Genomic DNA, 25788 nt, shown 5'->3' on the forward strand with positions numbered 1-25788 from the left:
GACCTGATAAGGTCATGAAGACGTGTGTATTAAATATACTTGCACAGTGGTATGATACCCAACACAGAAAAGGAGCATGAGGATATATTCCGTATACAAGGAAGATAGCATCTCTGGACAAGAATGGTGACGAACACGTTTGTCAACGAGGTTATAACAAAATACAAGGAGGAAAAAAGATAAAAGGTAAACAATTTACAGCGTTTGTCCGGAAGCCCTCTGCAACATCGGGAATATTTCATCAAATATATGATGGTATACAGCATCAAAAATAATCAATTTCTGCTCAGCATGGTGCCTGTGTTACAAGGCTTACAAGAGCGGATGCATCTTTTCAAAAGGAAGGGGTCCAAAATATCAAAATCTTGGACTCCTGGGTCCGCTTATATCGTAAATACCAGTGTTAATTTATATCGGAAGGTCATGTGGGGAATCGAACCCGGGCTTTCGGCGTGACAAGCAAACGCTTTAACCACAAGGCTACACCACCACCCTCTGGTGACGTGTGTCTGTTTTCAGTCGGCTGAAATGAATGATTTGTTTTGCGAACCCGACCATTGCTTGGCATGGAAGCGATGTGTGGTGCATGTACTGCAAGGCTGTGCATGGCACATGGCACACATGTTGTCAAGCCAGAAACATTGCCGTTGGCAGTCGATGGTGTCCCTCTGCTGGAAACAGGACGTGACTTGATTCGTAGTTAAGAAACTACAGCCAACACGGCAAAGCAGGTGATGGAGGAATGTAGTGTTTACACACCCGTCAAGCATTTATTTGAGACAAGCCTTCAGTCTTTTTGTTTGCATCAAAAGTGCAGTTTTGTTATATTTTTTCTCTTTTGTCTTTTCTCGAGTTTAAAGGGAGTTTGACATGCGTTTATTCAAGGATTAAGTGTCTTGAAAATAACCCACCCCACCCTGTGACCCACCCTCCAGACACCCACCCCACCATCGAAACACCAACCCTGTGACCCACCCTTCAGACACCCACCCCACCCTCCAGTCACCCACCCTGTGACCCACCCTCCAGTCACAAACCCTGTGACCCACTCTCCAGACACCCACCACACCCTGTGACCCACCATCCAGTCACAAACCCTGTGACCCACCATCCAGACACCCACCACACCATGTGACCCACCATCCAGTCACAAACCCTGTGACCCACCATCCAGTCACAAACCCTGTGACCCACCCTCCGGACACACACGCCACCCTGTGACCCACCACCCAGACACCCCCATACCTGTGACCCACCCTCCAGAAACCCACCATGTGATCCAACCCCCACCCTGTGCCCCACCCTCCAGACAACCACCCCACCATGTAACCCCCCTCCAGATACCCACCCCACCCTGTGCCCCACCCTCCAGACAACCACCCCACCATGTAACCCCCTCCAGATACCCACCCCACCCTGTGCCCCACCCTCCAGACAACCACCCCACCATGTAACCCCCCTCCAGACACCCATCCCACCCTGTGACATACCCTCCAGACACCCACCCCACCCTGTGACCCAATGTAAATTCGTTATAGTAGACTGCAGTGTTTAATACGGTAATGGTGAACAGTGTACACGTACAGAGTGTACCATACTGCTTTAGTCGATATATTGTGTACATGATACTCATACTATATTAAGTAGTCTGTAGTCCATATTTAAGTATTTATAAATAATGTTATTGGCCATGAATAACAAATAAAAAATAAAGCAATTGTATATCAATATATGAAATCGTGCTTGACAGGGAAACCTACGTACACGTGTTTATCAACTGGCCACCTTATTCTGGTTGTTATTAAGACATATAGGCAAGCATGTCGGTTTGAAATTGGAAATGAAAATATGTAACGACACCACTGTGATTAAAATATCTATTAGAAATGATAATTCTTGTAAATATTCCCATGCAACACATTCAGCTTAAGTGCTACAGGCGACACAGGCTGATCACGTGACAAAACAGGTGCGCACGACCCATGCATATTCACTGATGACCAACACTGATCGATCGACGCTTGTCACTGGTACTTGAAACGACACCTGTCATTACATTATATAGGTGTACACTAAAAAAATAGAAATAAACCTATCAAATAGCCAATTTTAAATACTTGGTGATTTTGTTTTAAATTTACACGCACAACTTCACCATTAACACCGATCGATTTATTGAGTAAGTTAGACTCGACATCGTGTTATTTGATCACAATCATTTAAATCTTATTACAATAGCTATTTGTTTTAAAATCAGCGCCTTCCAACCTCATTTCACATTAACGTGGGTTAGGTGATGAGGAAACGATGATCTTGCCTCAAGCCAGAAGATACTATTCTGTTGTCCCCGGGCGTGATGTTGCTGGAATATTGCTAGAGCGGCGTAAAACGATATTCACTCAGGGTTAACCCGTATGACACTCAGAAACATATACGTTCAAATATTTGAACAGCGTTTGTCAACAGGTTCACTCCGATCTTCAGAATTTATTCTTAGGTCTTACTTTTCGACCATCCTTCCGACCTGATAAGGTCATGAAGACGTGTGTATTAAATATACTTGCACAGTGGTATGATACCCAACACAGAAAAGGAGCATGAGGATATATTCCGTATACAAGGAAGATAGCATCTCTGGACAAGAATGGTGACGAACACGTTTGTCAACGAGGTTATAACAAAATACAAGGAGGAAAAAAGATAAAAGGTAAACAATTTACAGCGTTTGTCCGGAAGCCCTCTTTTCCGGACGATTTGATGGACGTGTGCCTACATATGTACAGAAAGGGCAAAGTCGTTTCAAGATTCGTAGATCTGGAAATTGGTAAATCCGGTAGTTCACGGAACAGTGCCGCCCGGAGGAATGGGGTTTCAGTTATCACCGTCCTACACAGTGACAATCAAACACAGAAGTAGCCGGCGTATAGAGTGACACATATCACGGGAAATGTGATATACTGGTATGTATTTGATCTGATGCAGATGAGCGTATAGCCACCAGCAATAGTCGGTCATCTTACCTGTATTGTCATACCTCACCTTGTTAATACAACCGACCCGTGAAGATCCGGGGTAGAATAGGTCTTCAGCAACCCATGCTTGCCGTAAATGGCGACTAGCGGGATCGGGTGGTCAGGCTCGCTGATTTGATTGATGCATGTCATCAAATCCCAATTACGTTGATTGATGCTGATGTTGTCAATCACTGCATTGTCTGGTCCAGACTCTATTATTTACAGACCGCCGTCATATAGCTGCAATATTGCTGAATGCGGCGTTAAACAACAAACAAACAAACAAATGTTTATACAAACAACCGTTAATCTGGAACCCGATTAACGATATAATAGGTTACTTCCACGTTGTAAAATATAAGGACAGGTTTTGGGTGAAAACATTTACAGATTGTCACTGGACTTCAACCATATAATTTGTTCTAAAGTGACAAACTATAAATTGATCGGATTATGTAAGACGCATGTTGGAAAAAGTTAAAACGTAAATCGTCATAAATTGAATAACACTTTATCATCCACGTCATCACATTTGACAATACCCCCATACAGTCATAATTGCGTTGGGAGATCCACTCCTAGTTCACTTTACCCTGAGTAAGTTAGTACCCAGCGATTGTATTAAGTTTTATGTATTAAGAGATAATGGCCACCACATGCCTTCTATAGCTCAGTGTGTGGGGACACGTAATGATACATGAAACATCCAAATGCGTATGAACTTTCTAACAGCCCTCAGCCTATTAACAGTCGCTATCATCGTGCCAAAAACATATTCATGGTCCCTTGAACTGAACCGAATATTCCAGTTCGATATTACCATATTGCAAAAGAAATATCAACTTGTATATCGATGATAATAGTTTAACCTGTTGGAATCGAGCTGTTCAGAATTCACAAAAAATCCATCTTGAACATTTAACAGAATCGGCTGGTTTTGCGTCATGTCAATGACAGTACAGTTATAGGATATTACAGGCGCTTTAAACGTTATTCAGTTTCTCCATATATCTCTTTATCGCATTCTTTTCACAGTGTATTTTATTATTACATTTCGTATGATATATTTGCTTCTGACATAAATGATCATACATTATTTATAACTCCAATTGTATCCTGTGACAATATGAGTAATTATAGTATCTTAGTCAGATAATTTATTGACACAAATACTTGTCAGGAAAATTGATGACAAAGATTTTTACCCAGGCTTTCACAACGTACTTCCAACCTAAGGCTACGTATGTTTTAGTATGTATGATACCAGTCTATACACATAGCTTCTTTCTATGTGTTCTTAATCAACACATTAATACAAGCTGGAGTAAACGCATATTTTGTCAAGGTAAGCAGAGTGTTCTCCCTTTGATCCTTACCGACAGCCTGAGTCAAAGTCGGCCACAGAGGTTCTTGTTTCAAATCAAGAAATAATTACTTAAATCCCACGTATATTGTGCCTCTAACTACATAACGATGTGTACATCTAGGCAAATTAGTTTAATCAGTCTTGGTTGAAATTAAATCAAAATTGAAATTAAAATATAAAACTGTATGTTGCTAATAGATGCCCGCCCCTCCCACAGAAAGTGCAATTTTGTTTTTAGAACTTGGTTTCTACGTTCACATCCACACAGCCTTACCTTATATAACCCGTACCACTATCACCAAGCTTAAACTGTCAGAGGAAATGTATGTTAATCCATCTTTTATTGTGGAAAGTTGATCTGCGCTTAATCAGTAAATGCAAGCGTGAACTCGAGAACCACAAACATACACTTTGATGACCATATATATATATATAACCTATTAACTCTCTCATGCCCGGATTTTACGTGTCTCTATAAATAGATATCGGAAATACCCCTGTACCTGGAAACGAGACAATTTTCTACGTAGGCACACATTTGGGGTTTGCAACGTAGGCTGACATTCAGTGTAATGAAAACGGACAAGTTGGGTAGTATACAGGCACAACAGGGCACGCGCATTTATCTACGTTAAAGGGAACAGCATCAACGACGTGGTTTGTACCCATTTGACACAGTAAATAGCCTCCCTTCTCAGTTGCTTCCACGAGAACGTTGATATTCTGCTGCAGTTTCATGGCTAGATAACATGCAAAACCTGTTGCTGCAATTGTTTGCATCACGTCGCTATATAATTAAGTAGAATACTTTTGAAAAACGCGACGTTAAACCTCACCTCATCTCTAATATAGGGCGGTCGGGTAGCCTAGTGGTTAAAGCATTCGCTCGTCACGCCGAAGATCCGGGTTCGATTATCACATGGGTATAATGTGTGAAGCCCATTTCCGGTGTCCCACGCAGTGATATTGTTAAAAGGGCGTAAAACCATACTCACTCACTGTAATGTTAATTATTGGCGTTGATGTTAACCATTCATGTTAACCGGTAACAGTACCCGGCAACAGTATTCTTCCTCATCACTGCACTCAGGTCGGAGTGATTCTGTAATCGGATTAACCTCCAGTGATCCGCCATTACACGGACTGATCTGAACTGCAAGCGGATTTATCCTTAGGGAGCCATATATTTCGGAAACAACATTGTAAAGTATGCTAAACCGGCATTGCAGTCACAGGGATGGATACTGCTTCATGAAAACGTCTGTAATTCGTTTTGAACTTAATAGCAATGTTGGGTCGATATTGCGGTTGACGACAGATTCATTTTTCTTCTATCTGCGACCAGTACCATTTCATAAATAAACTCCATGTGTACCAAACATTTCACTGTAAACGAAAAGGTAAAAATATACTTTGAATACATCGACAATGCCTGTATTTCCCATTCACATACTAGTATCTGTTATCCTCAATATGATTTCATAACAGTAGAAATATTGGGGTATATGATTTCAGAACAGTAGAAATATTGGGGTATATGATTTCATAACAGGAGAAATATTGGGGTATATGATTTCATAACAGGAGAAATATTGGGGTATATGATTTTATAACAGGAGAAAAATTGGGGTATATGATTTCATAACAGGAGAAAAAATGGGATTTATGATTTCATAACAGTAGAAATATTGGGGTATATGATTTCATAACAGTAGAAATATTGGGGTATATGATTTCATAACAGTAGAAATATTGGGATATACGATTTAATAACAGTAGAATGTACCCCATAATGAAGAAGAATCGTCAATTTGAACCGACCTTAATATGTGCCTGGATTCAAAGGGCAACTTAACAACGCGAATTGTAACTACCGGACCATCCCTGCACTAGGAGCACAAGGATTCCCTGAGACATCCTGATCCAATGCATGAAACACGACGGAAACATTTGAAGACATTTTTTTCAGAAATTTTGTGAACAGATTTTTAAAATTTATTTGAATCCAGTTGTATGCACAATTACCGATCTATGCCAAAAAGTTAACGTCATGTTCCACATGAACATGATGTACCGATCTATATTTTACATTTGTATACTCTCATACCAAACTATCTTTGTTGGTGGAACCTCAAGGTTTTACATTTGAAATGCAATAATATAAACAATCATTTCCGGTACACAAAAAGTATATGATAAATAGGATATTCCATGTGTCTCGTGAAATGTCATGTTTCTTTCTCGTGACGGTGGAAGGAATATTTTGACGAATTCTTCTTTTCCCCGTCCCGAGATGAGAGAAACGTGATATTTCACGATTTCACTTTTGACGATTCAACACATTTGATGTCATAGAATGGTTAACTTTCACTGAGAAAACGTGAAAAACTATTTTCATTTGAGTATGTATCCTTTGTTTACATTGGTTGTATGGCTCCACGTGTTGTCATCGAAGCCTTTGGAAGAGCTAGCGATACGGTCACTTTGATGTATAAAGATATATGGTCATGCACCTCACTATCGCAGTTGTGGTAGCATATAATTATATAATTATGCAAAACAATATGTATAGCACACCGAAAGCAAGGCCGTAGTTAATTTTTTTTGACACGGTTGCAAATATTTGTACAAGTATCACTTGTCCCCAACTTGTATTTTCATGATTCAAATAAAACTGTTGTCTATAAAAAAAATCCAGGGGGGCAACTGCCATCCCTGACCCCCGGCTGGCTAAGGCATTGGAAAGGCTTGCATCAGGCCAGTCTGTTCTGATTTCACTGTATAAGCGAAGGAAATCTGATATGCAAATTAGCCTGTGATTGTGGCGAAATTCTTTGAAGTCATCACCGTGCAGGAGTGTGAGAACTGTCATTGCCACACTTTGCAAATTAACTGCTTGTCGGTTAAATACATCGTTACATGTGACGTATAATTCCCTGTGGTGTTTATCCAAGTTCTGGTCGCTACGTCGCACCTCTCTATAGTCGTGGTAGTAAACGATAGTCTCGCCTGACCTCGAATGCGCTGGAAAGAAATCACGTGACCGACAACTGGGGTTTCCCCATTTCATTATTATGCCACAAGGCTTCTTTATGCAAACCATCAGGTGTATAAAATTTGACAAATACTATTCTAAATTATTGATAATAAGGAGTGCAGTGGTTTCCAGTTTCGTAACCGAATGAAAGCCGATAGGCGATAGGCGCTATAAATAGAACATAGTGCTATGTTTAAAAAGAGAAAGCGAGTATGAATAACATTAATTGATAGAACGGCAGCTGGTGATTAACATGGCCAAAGACGAATATATAGTTACCGAACAACACAAAACTACTCAAGTAAGCATCTTTACTGTCTAAAGTACAAGTATCTTCATCGTAGACTTATTCAGTTCTCGATATGTCTGAGATGTATCATAAGTACTCTTTTGTTACGTGTTCAGTGACACGTGTCTATTAACACTCGTCCATTGTTTACTTGTTTACGTGTTTGGGCTGGAATGTATCACAAGTATTGATTTTTTATGTTTTGACCTTGGCATGTATCTGTTTTCTGACAGTTGGACGTGTTTATTAACATTCGTCCCTTATGTATACTGGTTTGGGCTGGAATCATCTGGCTGAAGCTAGATGTAATACGGTATTTCCAATATGACGTATGAATTACCCCTATAGCGTCAATACTTTAGTTCACTAGCAAAACGTGGGACACTGCTGTACAACACACGTGTGAGTATAACATGGTGTTATGATGAAATTATGTTCCGTGTTAATGTACACCTAGACTAACATCTAGTCTCTGAAATGAACATATCGTACAGAAAAAAAAAGTTGTTCAGTTATCTTAAAAAAAATATAATATAAGGGAGCCCAGTGACTCTCTTCATTATACTGCAGTAATCTAGACTTGCCAAACATTGTAGACTTGCATGGGCTGTATTTGATATATATTTGTATCATGATCTGTAAGACAGGCTAATGTACACCTACTGATGTCGCTATGTGACAGAAATGATGCCGATGCAACGTTAAAATCTAACACACTCACCAACTAATGGGATGGTTTTTGTTCGTGTTTATACATTGTGTATACAGATGTACTTCTATTAAACTTTCTTTTACCATATACATACATGTATCCCGGGCTTGTTATATCTGGGATATCTGGTGTTCTGTTGTTGAGGTTGTTTTGGGTCCACAGCACTGAATTCTATGATATTGTGCAGCTTCATAATAATGATAATCATAGTGGGACTGTGGTCTCCCGTTAGCATCTCCCTGGCGTATCGACCAACCGGTCCAGTAGCCGCTGTCTCAGGGTCTACTCTCGACCGGGCTGAGATGTTATCGAAAATATAAATTGTCGCCAGAAAATGTTTAAAAAAACCAGTTATGCTTCAGACATCTGAACAAAAATCTGAAAGTATCTGCCACAAACAATATACCGTTGCAAGATGTTTAAAAAAACATAAAATATTAAGCTCATAGTTTTAATTTACAAAAATGTCTGGTTTTGCACCTGAAAAAAATATTGCAAATGTCAGTTCCCTGTATATTTATAATTAGGATACGTTTATTTCTGGGACTAAATGTTAGTCTAGCAGCTGACCTGCGTATGAATGCGCTACTGTTCATGATTATATTGGCCCAGCTGCTGTCATCTACTTTGTAATGACTACTCTCGGAATATTTAGATAGATTTTATTTAACTCACTTGACTCAAGGAATATATGCCATTTACATAAACTTACTGTTCTGTTATGTAACGATAGATTGATGTAGCCTACACATGACTCAATGATAGGCCCCCGGGCAAATTGTGTTCCATACTTATACATGTTATTGTTGCACGTGTTTAACTTGGATTTTGTGTTTTCTGATTTTGTCGCTTTTCTATATAAAGGATGAACGTGGTAGTTATATCTACTCATTTGTATTCGATTGTTTTTTTCAGGCTCGTCTGAAAACTATGAACAAGGACTACAAGTTAGAGAGGCCTCCCGGTCGACGAGGAAACATGGATCTTGATGTGGATTTTGGTAGCCTCAGCCTCAATGAGAGTGACATGGACAACTGTGAATCTGGGGTAGAGGTGGGCAGCGGGGATCAAGTGGTCAACACATGTGTACGACTTGACAGTGTCAATACAAACACCTGCCCCAGGTTTGTTTCTACAGATGAAGGATATGAAAGCAAGTCAATATCTTTCACAGACAGAATGCCCATTCAGGAGACTGAGAACAACAGACTTGTGACATCCATGAGGTCGGTTGATGTCTTTCAGGTGTATCATCAAGATAAAGATGGCGACACGGATCTACATACTGGAATCATTCAAGGACATATATCTCTGGTGTTGTTGTTTATATCGGCGGCGCCGAACTGTGAGTGGTTGAACATTACAAATTTGCTCAAACAGACGCCCCTCCATCTCGCTGTTATTACTCGTCAGGTGAATATAGTCCGGCGACTGATGACGGCCGGAGCAAGGGTTGACGTTACAGATATCCATGGCAACACACCACTTCACATAGCATGTCGAGAGGGATACCAGGAGATCGTGGAATGTCTTCTGAGACCTGTGTATTATGAGGAGACACTTCTGAACCAGTATGAGATTCCATACCAAAGGATACCCCAGGACTTGGAGAATAGGAACTTTGATGGACACACATGTCTTCACCTGGCCGCCATGTCGACACATCTCAAAGTTCTTGAACTACTTCTGTCTAAGAAAGCTAGCATCAATGTGCGTGACGGCACCAGCGGAAGGACAGTTCTCCATTACGCTTCTGAAACCGGAAACAGAATTCTTCTTCACTTCCTGTTGTCACAGCGCCATCTTGACATTTGCTGCAGGACATATGGGGGTCTGACTCCTCTTCGTCTTGCTGCAGGGAGGGGGTTTGGGGATGTCGTTTCCATCCTCCTCGCCAACGGTGCAGACGTCACAGAGATAGACGGATCAGATCAGTCAGACGAAGACGTATTTGATGACTTTTGTATCAATGGACACGCAGTTGCTTTGTAACAATCAGGACAACAGAATGAATGGATGTGTAACGCTGACGTATCAGAAGACAAGCAAGCGATATTTTAATGTTACAATGATTAACATGTATATGTCTGTCTGAACTTATTGTGATCCAGAACATGCGGGATACTGTGGTGTGTTTGTTTTCTTGTGATATAGAATGATATTGATATTGTGTGCGTACGTGCGTGCGGATGTTTGTTTGTTGTTCAACTCCGCACTCAGCTATCAAGAGAGTCACCGAGCCTGACCACCTGATCCAATTTTAACACGGAACTAGTAGCGTCCTCGTTTCAAAAGACAGTTGAATATGTTACTAGTATTGACCAGCGGACAATAGTTTATACCAAACAACGAGTCATTGTCTACTGATATCAGTCCACTACCTCACCGACTGGTATTTGATGTAAACAAATTTGTCAAGGCACTACGTACAAGCCCTGTATATATAGATGGCTAGTATTAACATCACTTGTGTGCTATTGCTAGCGATTTAGTTTTGAATAATATCTTTTGTTATATCATTATTGTTGTCCAAAAGACATTACTTGTATTGATCTGAAATATTACATTCGTACACTTATAACTTCTCAGTATGCATGTACAAAATGCATGTAATGGACGCCATTTGTTATACATGCAGTGTATCTTGGCCTGTCAGTAGTGAGAGTAGCCTACGGCTGTAGTCCCTACAACTATGTCAAATTCACAAATGTTTCTTTACACAGAGAATGTTTTGACGGCGTTCAATAAACGTTTACTGTTTTGTGAAGAGTTGTTTTTTTCTTATTTGTTTCTGCCCCAGGTAACCTTGTTTGTTTGTTGTTTAACGCCGCACTCAGCAATATTCCAGCTATATGACGGCTGTCTGTAAATATGCGAGTCTGGACCAGACAATCCAGTGATTGACATCATGAGTATTGATCCACGCAGTTGGGATACGAAGCACGAAACGCGTGTTTATGAATCACTATCAAACAGTGATGATTCCAGATGTCCGCGTAAAGGGGGCGTATCCTGCTTCAACCGTGCCACCTGTCACAAACACGTGCAAAGGCAAGTCACTTGTTCACCTGAAAAAAATAACATATGGTACATATTATAGGAAGATATGGTACAAATAAAATGGGGAATTGAATTGGACATTTTTGTCAATGATGTGTCAAACTGAGAAATATTCCTCCACATGTCAAGAATTTTTTTCAAAGCTTTACTGATGCCTTGAATGTTGCAACTTTGAGCAAACAATTTCTGAGCAAGAGTCGTATGACGCGCTTTGAAATCTTCGTAGAAAAAACAGTCTAAATCAAACAGTTGATTCCATCACAAGCCAGAACAATTGTCGTTTTTGGCAATAATATGCCCTGAAGTACCGAGACGAGTAAATTCCAGTACATGGGTAATTGAAGTTTTTTTTTTTTTTTAAATTAAGAAGCTAAATGGTCATATAATCGTTGAGGACTGAATAACCACCCACCCCTAAAAATACGAAAGCCTCATGGTGCCATTTTGGTAGCATTAATTGTTTTCTTATTCTCGTTATTTCAATTATTTTCTCGAAATTTCAAGTTCTTTCTCGTTACTTTAAATAATTTCTCGTTATTTCAAGTTTCTCTAAAAACTCAATTTTTCTCGTTGCTTCGAGCTTTTCCTCGTAATTGTGATTATTTTCTTGAAATTTCAAGCCTATTTAAAAAACTCGTTATTTCAATTATTTTGTGAATAAACTTGGAATAATGAGAAAATGAACGAAGTAACTAGAAACAACTGTCATGATTTAAACGAGTAAATAATTGAAGAAACGAGAAAAAATAGTAATTTTGAGTTATTGAAATAAACTTGAAATAACAAGAACAAATGGGAAATTACCAGAAAAAAACTCGAAGTAACGAGATAATAATTGAAATCACGAAAATATAAAAGAAGTAACGAGAAAAAAACCCCGAAATTTTGAGAAAATAAACAAATAATTGAAATAACGAGTAAAACGTTTCTTTATTCGTCATGCTTCAACCATTATGCTGACATCATGCTATTCTTGATGCAGTTGATTCTAAACGAGGAAGTCATTGGCCATTCATTCTAGCCATGTAAAACTGACACAGCTAATGGCACTGTACATAATTATAGAGAACTTATGTATGAACTTAACATGGTTTAAGTCGAAGAAATAACTCGAATCGGTTGATTCTAAATCCGGAATCAACAGATTCGAGTGATTTCTCAATTGATCAAATTTATCTTGTCATTTGATCTAGAACATTCTATGACGTAATGTCCCAAAGGCTACTTTACAGAGAACATTCTATTATGTAATGCTCTCATCATACTGCATTAGTTATGTTTTCTGTGAGGAAACTCTCTAAACTACTATAACTCTAATACAAGGAGATGTCAAACTTAAACCGACAAAGATCCTTGAACATATCAGGCAACCGTTTCGAATGAACTTTGAGCTTCCATCGTAGGATTTTAAGACGCTTCGCACGTTCATACTCAACGCGAATGGTGAGAATTCATTCCTACGGTTTAAGGTATATGTTGTTCACAAATCATTAATCATAATATATTTCATAAGTGTATTAATTTATCACATGAATACATTCACGCTGTCCTGCTATGTATAATGCTGGTAATTTTAGTAACTTAGTAAGCATTGCATGGGGAATTGATGACGAAGATTCTAAAATATACACGACATCCATCAGTCTGACATCAGCCTGTGCGGACTATTTTATTTGATTGATGAGATTGGGTATTTGTCAAACCATGTCTCTTTCAGTGGTAAACACATATCACTGTAGACATAATTCTCCATCTGAGCTGCAAGGTAGGCAGAGTTATCTTCCTTGAAATAACAGTAACATGTTATGTGTTCTGTCCCAAATGTGTTAACAGAAAAATTCGAGGGGCTGCATACTTATAATGATATGGCTTATCGAATACCGAACTATCGATAGGCAGTGATTTTACATTGCGTTTTCAGTTGATGAATATATTTTAGCTTACTTTATGAATTAGAAATACGATACAGATCTACAAAATAGAAATACTAAACAGCCTGGCAAAAGAAGTACACGCTTGAAGATTGGATTTGACAAAGCAAAAACAAATGTTACAAACGTTACCTGGCTGAAAACTATTGCCGAAACACTACAAACTGTAGGTCCAAAACACAACTATGATACCCTTATCAAATACATCATTATCGAATAATTATTTCCTGTTTGTTTTATTTTAGCCACCATCAGACATGGAAGTATGCTTTCCTTGGCCCGATAGTTTATGTGTGATAGCACGAGTGTTGTGTTTGATCTTGTAGGACTGAGAGCAGTATATATAATCACTGGTTTTCTGGTTGAGACTAAGACTCAGTTGCAAGTACATCATTACCAAACACTAGTCGTCATTCTTAGGTATTTCAAACACAAATCTACAGTTGATATTACATTACATTGAACTATCACAGTACAGTGAACTACGGTTATAACGAACTCGATGGGACCACTAATTTTAGTTCGTTATAACCGTAGTTCGTTATAAGTACATATACAGCATGACTACAGCAAGTAGTCGGGACCAAAAGTAAGTTCGTTATATCCGTCAGTTCGTTATAAGCGTGTCCGTTATAACCGTAGTTTGCTGTATATAAACCTTAGAGAGCTATGTATTTGTAGTGAAGACACTTAAAAAGAGGTGTCAGTTTAATTCTATTTTGTACTTGTTACTAAATACGTCAATGTAAATTTAAAATGTTATTTATATTTTTTTAAAGAAACATTGCATCAGCATCATATTTAAATCAAATAGGTTTGCACGTGTATCTATATTTAGAATCGAGAATTACCAAGCAATGCCTGCCTTAATGTTGTTACCACGTGCATTGCTTATGTAACTTTTGTCTTGGGTTTTCCAACCCAGGGAGACAATTCATACCTCGAGCCACGAGACATTCGCTCACTGCGGAAGGTGATCGACGGTGTGTTGGTGTGAAGAGACGACGTGTTCCGTTCCACGCAGGAGAAGAATCTGTCTTCTCTCTTGTCCTTGGACATACCGGTAAACATGTAGTCGATGTTATAGTGCCATTACATGTGCATGTGTTTGCCACGGCTATGCTGCCTTAGGCTGTACACTAAGACCTGTAATTGCTGAAGGATAGTCCCTCAAAATTAAAGGTTCATAGAAAAGGTTTATCATACTGTTGATTAAATCATACACCGCCTGATATCTGATATAAAGACACAGACCTGTACCAATGTCTATGTGTGTGTTAGGTAACGCATAGGATATTAAACACGATGGCAATAAAGCTTTTAAACCGGATATCATAGAAGTAGTAACTAGCCTATATAAGTGTCGTGATGTTATATATTTTACTATATATTGATCTCAAGTGTTTTGCACGCAGATGTAATAACGTAAACAGAATTATGTATTCCGAGTTTATTAAGAGTAATATGAAATTGTGAATCATAATCAATATCAACTGAGAAGCAAAACAAACAATGCCTCTCAGTTGACTACTATTAATATATATATATAAAATTGATATAAAATTTGATTTAAAGCTTTGAAAATTTATAAACAACAACTGCATAATACACAACTACTGATGGGTATCTTAGACATCATGTCTTTAAAAATCAATGTTAAAGCAAATTTATAACATTTCAAACATGGCTGCTAATTTATTTCTTACCTCAGTCTTCATTAAACTACATTTATTTTTACACAAAATTCCCCAGCCACAGTTTACGTTATACAAATTATTGCAGGAAGGAGTGATGGCAAATTAGACAATAACATTTAACAACAATTTTGTCAATTTTTAATAAGATCACTAACAAACTCGGTATACTTTCTTGTGGCCCCCAGATTGCATATTAAGCGCCAACCCTGTGCAACAGGCAATAGTCCCAAAAATCTCAGTGTTGACGCATTGATTTCCGCGCATAGAGGAGATGCCATGTTATCAAATAAAATAAAATTACATAAATGTTCGGACTTTGTGTTTGACGACATAACGTGAGCGGTAACTATTCCTACTTTGTTGACGACTGTATTGCTTATACGTATACGCAGGTTTGTCCCGTTTTGCGTGTCCCGAAAACGGTAGAGGGAAATAACTGAGTTTCGTAAAATCACTACATTGGCAACACATGAATAAAACATAATTGCGGGAAAATACATAATGCATTCTTGATTAGACATATTTTGTCATGACTGCGACGTTAAAAAGCACAAAAAACCCCTACACCTCTCCCGCTCATTATGTCTGTGTGACTATGGTTTCATGAACGGGGTGTTCTCACATCGCCCAACTCTATTGTTCTAATATGCTAATCCCCTAAACAATAGGATCAAGTTTTTGAAAGGCATTTGGGAGTGATACATATAAGGAATAGAATGTATGGATGTCAACTTCTTTATTATGAGGAACACGACGTTTCGGAGTATATGCTTACTCCTTTATCAGGTGATTTCTGATGAAGGAGTAAGCATATACTCCGAAACGTCGTGTTCCTCATAATAAAGAAATTGACATTCAAAAATTATATTCCTTAATAGGATTAAGGTTATTGTCTCTTGCAGAAAAAATATACCAACTGTAGCTTTCAATGTATAAACTTGTGAATGACAAAAGTAACATTTTCACACCTCGTTTTAATTTTTGATATTTTAAGACATTTATTTCTGACATATTAGCTCATGGACACATGAGGCAAGTGTTGATTGTTTGAATAACGGGAACATTAAATCTGCGAAACAGGTTGTCCTGTTTAGATAAGTATAGCAATTGGGGGTTTCTGCAATTGTTAACATAATCCATCCAACATACCTTGCGTATGCTTATATACAGTAACACGTTAAGTCCATTCAGTGCAGTCAATGCATGGTGTGGTGATAAATGGCCTTAAATAGCGATGCAAAACAAAACAACGAAAACAACAACAAATCCAGTAACAATCAAAACCATGGAATGACATGATGTGATTTACTACCTCAAATATAATAGCAGATCTGTGCTGAAAATAATGACCCTCCCCTAATGCTTGTCATAATTTATGATGATCTTCCCCATGTAATTTTTTCACGACTCTCCCCGAAAAGTCAAAATGCAAAAATACTTTATATTTAATTATAAAATATCCTCTTTTGTCATGACCCTCCCCAAATATGTACATTATTTTTTTTAACCCTATTATCCGATGTAGGTTGTAGTAGTAATTAATTTAATTATCATCATGACCAACGTGCGTCCGACCCGAGAAAATTCGGGGTAGAAGAGGTCTTCAGCAATTCAAGCTTGCCGTAATAGGAGACTATGCTTGTTGTAAAAGGCGACTATGCTTGTCGTAAAATGCGACTAACGGGATCGGGTGGTCAGGCTCGTTGACTTGGTTGATTCATGTCATCATATCCCAATTGCGTGGATCGATGCTCATGATGTCAATCACCGGATTGTCTGGTCCAGACACGATTATTTACAGACCGCGGTCATAGGGCTGTAATATTGCTAATTGCGGCGTTAAACAACATACAAACCAAACAGAACAAACGTACGTCCTGGAATTTAACACTTCAATTAGAGTTATCTCCCTTACACTATAAACTCGTATCACAACGTGCCTTTGATTATCAAACCCTGAGTGAATTTAAGGCAGCTGATATTTCTGGCAATCAGAGTTGACTGGAATCAACTAGACTTTTAACAGTTATATGGACAGTCCTAGCCAAGAAACCAACAGAGAGCGACCAAACTATGGAATATGTAAACACTTTAAATAGAAACAGGGGCGGTCGGGTAGCCCAGTGGTTAAAGCGTTCGCTCGTCACGCCAAAGACCCGGGTTCGATTCCCGACATGGTAAAAATGTGTGAAGTCCATTTCTAGTGTCCCCCGCCGTGATATTGCTGGAATATTGCTAAAAGCGGCGTAAAACCATACTCACTCACTCACTTCAATAGAAATAGCAACACAAATTGCAAACAAATACACAACTCCCATAAAGTTTACATCGTAATGAACCCGGCACATTTTCAATGAAACCAAACACAGTAAATCACCATTCGTTGCGATCCGCGTATCCCAGGACACAATACCAAATGTCTGTCAGGGGATTCACTGTAGACCTATGCATTTACATAAAACAAAACTATGACGGGTTAACAAGTGTTTTATTGTGATATAATGGATGTATAATGAGGAGAAAGTTCAAAATGAAATTAAGACGGTGACGTTTGACCAGTGTTATCACTTGTTAACTGATTGTCGTCGTACTTGGATTGACCAGAGTCGCCCATTCCTACTGAGCCCCTGGGGTGCCGTGCACTGGCTAGCAGCCTCCAAGTGACGCCATCGTTAAAGCCAATTAGTTTCATTTACTGATCCAATCATGAATACTAGCATTTATTGAATAAACTACCAATTGATAGTGCACATTTATTCTTATCTGCGTCAGGGAAATATAAGTTTCCATTGTTGATATAAATACGTCCTTTCGGGTACTGCCCAACTTATGCTTGATGATCCTGACACCCAGTTCATCATAATCATCAACACACTTAGTGTGTGTGTGTGTGCGGCTTCTTATGAAGGTAGCTATTTATATTTAATCTCGAACAGATATACTAATTCACAGTGTGGACCCCGTAATAGGCCACAACATTTGTATCAACCCCGTAATCCGGGCAATATTGTTTCAAGTAAAACACATGTCCAGATAAACGGATCCTTGACATAGAGTTATGTCCCTTTGTATACAAGTTGACACGCCCACCGGTATGTCATACAGACTCTGAAACAAATATATTCAATACAGCCCATGCAAGTCTATAATGTTCGACAAGTCTAGATTACTGCAGCATCTGAAAATGAAGAAAGTCGCTGGGCTCCTTTTTATTATATTTCATAACTATAATTTAACAAATGTTAAATATGTTCATTTCAGAGACTGGATGTCAATCTAGTAATAACCCTAAGGAGGATTTCCAGCCTAGAAGGGCTTTCACAGGACACGAGAATTTTAGAAAGGTACGTAGAGGGTCTTAAAAAATATTGTATTTAGCGAGCCTTGGCATTCATTATTTTATATAAAGATAGCAATTGTCCCAGTAGTTTCTCCAGATTCCCGATGGTTAATTCTGACACGATCGCCAAATGACAAGGGCGACGCCATGTTTATCTGTAAACACTAAAAGTAGTCCCTACTTGACCTTTGATATTTACATCTCTACCCGCATATGACCCCAACGGAAATAGTTTTTATCCGTTGTCTTTATCCAAGACACCCACCCATTAAGTAAACTCTATGATTATACATAACAAAGTGGAAATTAACATGAATGAATAAATGAAACAACGACATAGAAACTTGATTGCCTTACGTTCACTTTTACTTTTATAACGTGGCCAACAAACGCGCTGGCCCGGAGCTCTCACAAACTGAAACCACTTTTCTTAGTATTCGCTGTTGGTGTTGCCTCCTTGTGGGGATTATGTCTTCCTGCAAGCGATGTGTTATTGATCATTGAGTTACTTTCATTTTCACACCTAAAGGACATTGACTCCGTATGACAGCGTTAACCAAGCGAAAACCAAGTCATAATTATATAAAGCTGCCACACTACACCTTTCTGGGGAACACCTTTCACGTTGTACTTCCTGTGACCTTTCTTTGAGTCATTATAAACCTTGTGCTAGGTATGGTAAAATGGGTACCACAAATCAAACACCAAACTTAATTAGAAACTAGTCAGACTTGAGGGGACATGGTGCAGAACAATGGATAACAAGGACAGCTTAGACTCAAATTATAAATTTCCAATAGTTGTTAAAGTACATGAAAACATTTGAAGCGTTCGTAAAATACTCCCGAAAATGTGACTTTTGATTTGATATCCGACCTGTGAATCTGGAGATAAATTATGGTTTTCCGCAGCATGCAACCTTCTCTGTTTCTATAATATCTTAAATGTTTCCACGAAAAGAACAAGTGACCAGGGCCCACTTGCACAAAGCGATTTTAGAGCTTCAACTGTTGTAAGCCTATGTTAAAGTATGGGAGTTACGATCATCTAAGCGCTAAGATCGCTTTGTGCAATTGGGCCCGTGGCTTGCTCGATAGCTCATTTGAAATCCGTCGTGTTTTAAAACTAAACAAAAAACCCATTCCACACACAATGATACAAAATGACATTAACTGAATTAAGACAGTAAATATAAAGTTCAAACACGTGATCAAATGTGCCTCGAGACAAACCCAAGAATGTGATATGGACTATACCTACTTTCTGCGTTGAAACGCTTGTTTATTGCTAAAATCATTTCAGTACCACGAATTAAATATCGAGTTCCAAAACTCACATTATACTATACATTGCCGAGTAACACAAGCCATCTCTCAAATTTTGCTCGTTTTCGTTTTGCACGGAAATTCCATGAATCAATTTACAGAGACACAGGAACACGCGCATATTTTCTTTGCTTCCGTGAAATCACAGGTGACAGTCAAGTCGCGGCCAGGTCTATATAAGCTAATGTAACTCACATATCTTAACTCTACCATCTTTCAAAACAACAACATGGGTGTACTCACTAAGGTAGGACAGTTGCATGTTTTGATGTGTCATATTGTATTTCCTCAACGAAGAGTGTGTGATTTGGTGAGTATGTTTTTAAGCCGCTTTTAGCAATATTCCAGCATATTCACGGCGGAAAAGACAAGAAACGAACCTGGGCCTTCGACGTGACGAGCCAACGGTTTAACCACAAGGCTATCCCACCGCCCCCTCAATAAAGAGCGCGGGTCGTTTAAAGTTCAGGCTACTGCCGACCCTGCCCGTTCAGTAACCGTTTCATGTTGGGCTCGGAGCTAAGTTTAGTAAGCTTCATGGTATTCCAAACATACTGGGAAGAACTGGGATTTTGTAAAAGCAAAAATCAGTTTCCGAAACTCCCGAAAATAATATTGGCCTTTTTTTAACCAACCTAGTTCCCTAAGAGACCCAAGTCTTGTTTCAAACCCTGACCCCAAGACTTGGGCGGTAAGTACGGACTGGCCCTCACTGGAGGAAGTTCAATATCTGATATTACTATTATGTCTACTTGGGGAAAGGTATTGATAGTGGACAGGACGCTGTTTGCTTATACCAATGACGGTCATTAACTATTACACGAGTTAACACACAGCGGAATCAAGCAGTGATTTTAGGAATGCGGTTTTACTTCTGCACTCATTTACCCCACCTGTTGCAACAGAATGATTTATGCGTGCTCTATAGGGGTTACTGTGCACTACAACATTCAACAGTAACTGCCGCCTAACATTATCAATGGGATTTCCCCCCACGCAATAAATGGAGAAAGGGGCGTGTCTATTTAATACAACACAAGCTTCGCGATTTGGCTATATATAGAGTAGGGAAATCCCCTATCACGGTATATATATATGTTCGTGTGAGCGGGGCCAGGTAAACAGAAGCGTTGAACCGAGTCAGCAAGCATTAAACATGGCCAAGGAGAAAGAGATAGTTACAGAACAGCAGACCACGATCTTCGTGAGTTTTACTGAACTAGCGGAAATAGACGTTCATCGTTTTATATTTATATATTTCAAGTACAGTATATACATACGTATCCCAAATGAGAACTAGAATTGGCTTTTCTTAACATTTCAAAGGGAGTCATTTTTTTGCCACAATATATTCTTCCTTTGTTCTTTTGGATATATTCTTCTGATAATGGGGATATGGAGAAATACTATTTTAAAATTTAAAATTTTAGCGATAAATATTTCACGAACCATAGCAACATAAGTATTTTAGTTTGTTCTAGCCTAAACATGGATAACCTTTGTGTATATTGTGTTCTGTACTTACACATTGTTACATGTGTTTAGCTTGTTGTGAGGAATCACCTTGTTTTGAACTGGATTTGTTTTTGTTTGTTTTATGATTTTGTCGCTTTTAATGAAAAAAGAACAAATTTGGTAGTTATATCTATTAATTTTCAATCGTTTGTATTTTAGAAAAATATGAGCAAGGACTGCAAACTAGAGAGGCCTCCCAGTCGAGAAGGAAACATGGATCTGGATGTGGACCTAGGTAGCCTCAGCCTCAACGAGAGTGACATGGACACGTGTGAATCTGGGGTAGAGGTGGGCAGCGTGGGTCAAGTGGTCAACACATGTGTACGACTTGACAGTGTCAATACAAACACCTGCCCCAGGTTTGTTTCTACAGATGAAGGATATGAAAGCAAGTCAATATCTTTCACAGACAGAATGCCCATTCAGGAGACTGAGAACAACAGACTTGTGACATCCATGAGATCGGTTGATGTCTTTCAGGTGTATCATCAAGATAAAGATGGCGACACGGATCTACATACTGGAATCATTCAAGGACATATATCTCTGGTGTTGTTGTTTATATCGGCGGCGCCGAACTGTGAGTGGTTGAACATTACAAATTTGCTTCAACAGACGCCCCTCCATCTCGCTGTTATTACTCGTCAGGTGAATATAGTCCGGCGACTGATGACGGCCGGAGCAAGGGTTGACGTTACAGATATCCATGGTAACACACCACTTCACATAGCATGTCGAGAGGAATACCAGGAGATCGTGGAGTGTCTTCTGAGACCTGTGTATTATGAGGAGACACTTCTGAACCAGTATGAGCTTCCATACCAAAGGATACCCCAGGATTTGGAGAAAAGGAACTTCGATGGACATACGTGTCTTCACCTGGCCGCCATGTCGACACATCTCAAAGTTCTTGAACTACTTCTGTCTAAGAAAGCTAGCATCAATGTGCGTGACGGCACCAGCGGAAGGACAGTTCTCCATTACGCTGCTGAAACCGGAAACAGAATTCTTCTTCACTTCCTGTTGTCACAGCGCCATCTGGACATTTGCTGCAGGACATATGGGGGTCTGACTCCTCTTCGTCTTGCTGCAGGGAGGGGGTTCGTGGATGTCGTTTCCATCCTCCTCGCCAACGGTGCAGACGTCACAGACATAGACGGTTCAGATCAGTCAGACGAAGAAGTTTTTGATGACCTTTGTATCAATGGACACCCAGTTGCTTTGTAACCAATCTACAACTGTTAAGTCACATCATATCGAAGGTGCATATATACAATGCTTGATAAAGGACAACACTTGTCTGTAATCTGAAAAACGTTTTTATAATGACTTATAATGGAGACTGGTTATTCTCTGGCTTTAACGGGTTTTTTTTCTATTGTTTATACCTTGGTTACTTTACATGCTGGAGTCAATCGAGGAACTATATATAAGGGATATTCAATGACGATTCCTAATGAAAAGATTACACCAGTTTCTTTGCACGTATCACATGTTGTGACAAAATCTCTATCTGCAAACTACCTCATTTCATCTGAAATTTGTGCCAAACAGAAAATACTTGTGATTACTGTCAAAATGACTGACACTCACATCGGGTTTTTTGGTTATTCTTCATGACAAATACTATGCTTGATAATGCGTGTGAATGGTTGTTTTTATGGTACACGCAATGGTCAGTCAATAATGGCATTAGTTGCTTTGTGTTGGTATATGTTTGTATAATCTTAATGAATCGCAAAAGTAACTACGATTATGTTCTTATCTAGAGATATTTCATTTTCTTGTGAAGTGACCTAAAGATGCTTTCCAGGTTTTGTATTATTTATACAAGTTGTAGGGAATTTCTTGGGATTTTTATATTCATTTCAGCTGTTTGGAAGGAACAGAAGAAGTTATATTTTCCTTTTGATCAATCTGTAAAACCACATAGTCCCTATTAACATAAATATGATTAGTTTAAGATTATTATTAAATTTATTAAATCACTGTTTCTTTTGATTTTGAAAATAGAAAAAAAATGTCATTTCATTTATGTGATATTTTTCTTTGCCACTATTTATTGATAGTACCTTATTGATGGACTTTATTTGTGTTACATCACGTGTCTTGTGATCAGAAAGGTCTCACCAGGACATTATTTTGTTAATGCTTAATATGTTTGTGAATGTTATTATGTGAACTGAGTTTCATGGTTGTTGTTGGATATGCTTTTACTTTTGTGAATATTTAAACAATGTTTGTATGGTTCAGATAATATGGATGTACATGTAGTTAATGTTTACATAATGTTTATACGCTAATAAACATATACATCGTGACGAAAAGGTATAGTTGTGTATGTGCGTGAGTCTGCTGATGAGAAGTAATTTAAATCCGGTTTCTACAAGAAAACCGTTGCCAGATAACAGCTGGGATTTCAACATTTAAGCATATGAGGAGTGGGTCCACGTCTCCAGGGCCCAAAGACATGCAATCAACGAAGTCACCGAACCTGATCACCCAGCCCATTGAGTCTACTCTTACAAGTATCAGGTTAATATAGACCTAAACGGACCCGGAATCCCCTGGGGATCTGTCATGTAAACATACTAAGATCAGAGTGCGATTTTTCAATAAACCTAACGTAAGCTTTACATATAAACACGTTACATAGGTACAAACACTGGCAGATCTAGGAGTCTTTGGTTATACACTCACATGCTTGGTATTATTTATAACCAGTCGTGCGGATCTACACGATCTGGAGGAATGTGCCAGCGACGTTATAATCTGATCCGGCATACGTGCTTCACATACAGCAGTGTCTTTTTGTGCATGAAATGAAAATACTAATGGGGAGAAACTAATGTCGTTTACATCAATAACATGACTATACACCACTAAAAGAACGTTAAGCACTGCCCTGATTCTCTCTGTGTTTGAGTTGTATACAGCATGGCACCTGAACCTGATATTCAATTATTTGCTCTACAGGGCCCCGTTCCACAAAGCAATCGTAGCGCTACGACAGTCGTAAGTCAATGTTAAAGTATTGGAGTTACGATCGTCTTAGCGCTATAATGGCTTTGTGGAACGGGGCCAGTAAAATTATGGTGAATGTTAGGTGACGTCGTAATTGGAATACATCTTTATTGTTCCGTCAGCTTCAAGGGTGTACCATCCAATACGGCGAACAGATCTGGGAATACAGGACGCTGAGGTTGGTACTCTCAGAGTTACCACGTAATAACAGACGTTCGATTCACTCATGGAATTTGACTGGAATTTTCAGACAAGTATTCAACATTTCCAGAATATATATGACAGACTACCGGAAATACGTTTGTGAAAAAATATTGATTCATATAAGAGGTTGAGGTGAACAGGGGATTAACATCGCGTTTACCCGCGTGTGTGCGTGTGTGTGTGTGCGTATGTGAATGCGTGTATTTGTGTTTATGTGTGTGTGTGTTTGGTGTATATATGTTTGTGTGTGTGGTGTAGGTATGTTTAGTGTATGTGTGTTTGAGTGTGTGTGTGAGAGAGAGTGTTTGTGTGTGGTGTATGCTGTTTGTGTGTGTTTGTGTGTATGTATGTATGTTATACAGATGTATGTATGTGTGTGTGCGTGCTTGCGTGCGTGCGTGCGTGCAGGGAGGGAGTATATATCTGCACCGCTTTTAGCAATATTTCAGTAATATCACGTCGTGTACACCAGAAATCCTCTTCAAACATTCTACCCAAGAGTTGAATTGCACCCAGGCCTTGAATTTAACCTCTCAGCTACCCCACGCTCCCCCAGCCCCATCGTTTTGTTGTTTGATGCTGTACTAAGCAATATCCAGCTAAACGACTGCGGCTTGTAAATGATCGAGTATAGGTTAGATAATCTTGCAAGTGATATTGAGAGCAACAATCCACGCCGTCGGATACGATGACACGCTATCAACCCAATTTCCGAACCTGACCACTGATCCGGGGCGGTCTGGTAGCCTGGTGTTTTAAGCGTTCGCTCGTCTCGCCGAAGACCCGGGTTAGATTCCTCGACATGGGTACAATGTGTGAAGCCCATTTCTGGTGTCCCCCGCCGTGATATTGCTGTAATATTGCTAAAAGCGGCGTAAAACCATACTCACTCACTGACCACCGATCAATTTGTTCGCCTCTGACGACCAACATGGTGAGGACCTATTCTAACTCGGAATCCACACGGGACCCCCTCCGGAAATGAGCATCCTGTTCATAGGGACACGTGTTGGTATGTTCATATATTGGATACATACACACAATGATACATTGTAACAAAATGCTATGGATTTCAGTGTCTTCATTGTAGTACAGGGGCGGTCGGGTAGCCTAGTGGTTAAAGCGTTCGCTCGTCACGCCGAAGACCCGGGTTCGATTCCCGACGTGGGTACAATGTGTGAAGCCCATTTCTGGTGTCCCTCGCCGTGTTATTGCTGGAATATTGCTAAAAGCGGCGTAAAACCATACTCACTCACTCATTGTAGTACAGGACG

At 39.2% G+C, this 25788-nt stretch overlaps 2 protein-coding genes across 3 annotated transcripts; both read left to right on the top strand.

Annotated features, from left to right (window-relative positions):
* The first annotated feature begins 7578 nt into the window (after positions 1-7578).
* LOC139463961 (NF-kappa-B inhibitor cactus-like) lies at positions 7579-11179 on the top strand. Of its 2 annotated transcripts, none has more exons than XM_071245432.1 (2): positions 7579-7718; positions 9334-11179. In XM_071245432.1, exons 1-2 carry the CDS (start codon positions 7671-7673, stop codon positions 10408-10410), a joined length of 1125 nt encoding a protein of 374 aa, XP_071101533.1. In that variant the 5' UTR covers positions 7579-7670; the 3' UTR covers positions 10411-11179. The 2 variants fall into 2 exon arrangements, with proteins under 2 accessions (XP_071101533.1, XP_071101534.1); XM_071245433.1 differs by lacking the exon at positions 7579-7718 and adding an exon at positions 7956-8108.
* A 9723-nt stretch (positions 11180-20902) lies between these two features.
* On the top strand, positions 20903-23543 carry LOC139463499 (NF-kappa-B inhibitor alpha-like). The gene is made up of 2 exons (XM_071244770.1): positions 20903-20975; positions 21446-23543. Exons 1-2 carry the CDS (start codon positions 20928-20930, stop codon positions 22511-22513), a joined length of 1116 nt encoding a protein of 371 aa, XP_071100871.1. The 5' UTR covers positions 20903-20927; the 3' UTR covers positions 22514-23543.
* Positions 23544-25788: the final 2245 nt, after the last annotated feature.

Source organism: Haliotis cracherodii, unplaced genomic scaffold, assembly GCF_022045235.1.
Source record: "Haliotis cracherodii isolate W230 unplaced genomic scaffold, xgHalCrac1.p SCAF_16, whole genome shotgun sequence".
Classification (NCBI taxonomy): Eukaryota; Metazoa; Mollusca; class Gastropoda; order Lepetellida; family Haliotidae; genus Haliotis; species Haliotis cracherodii.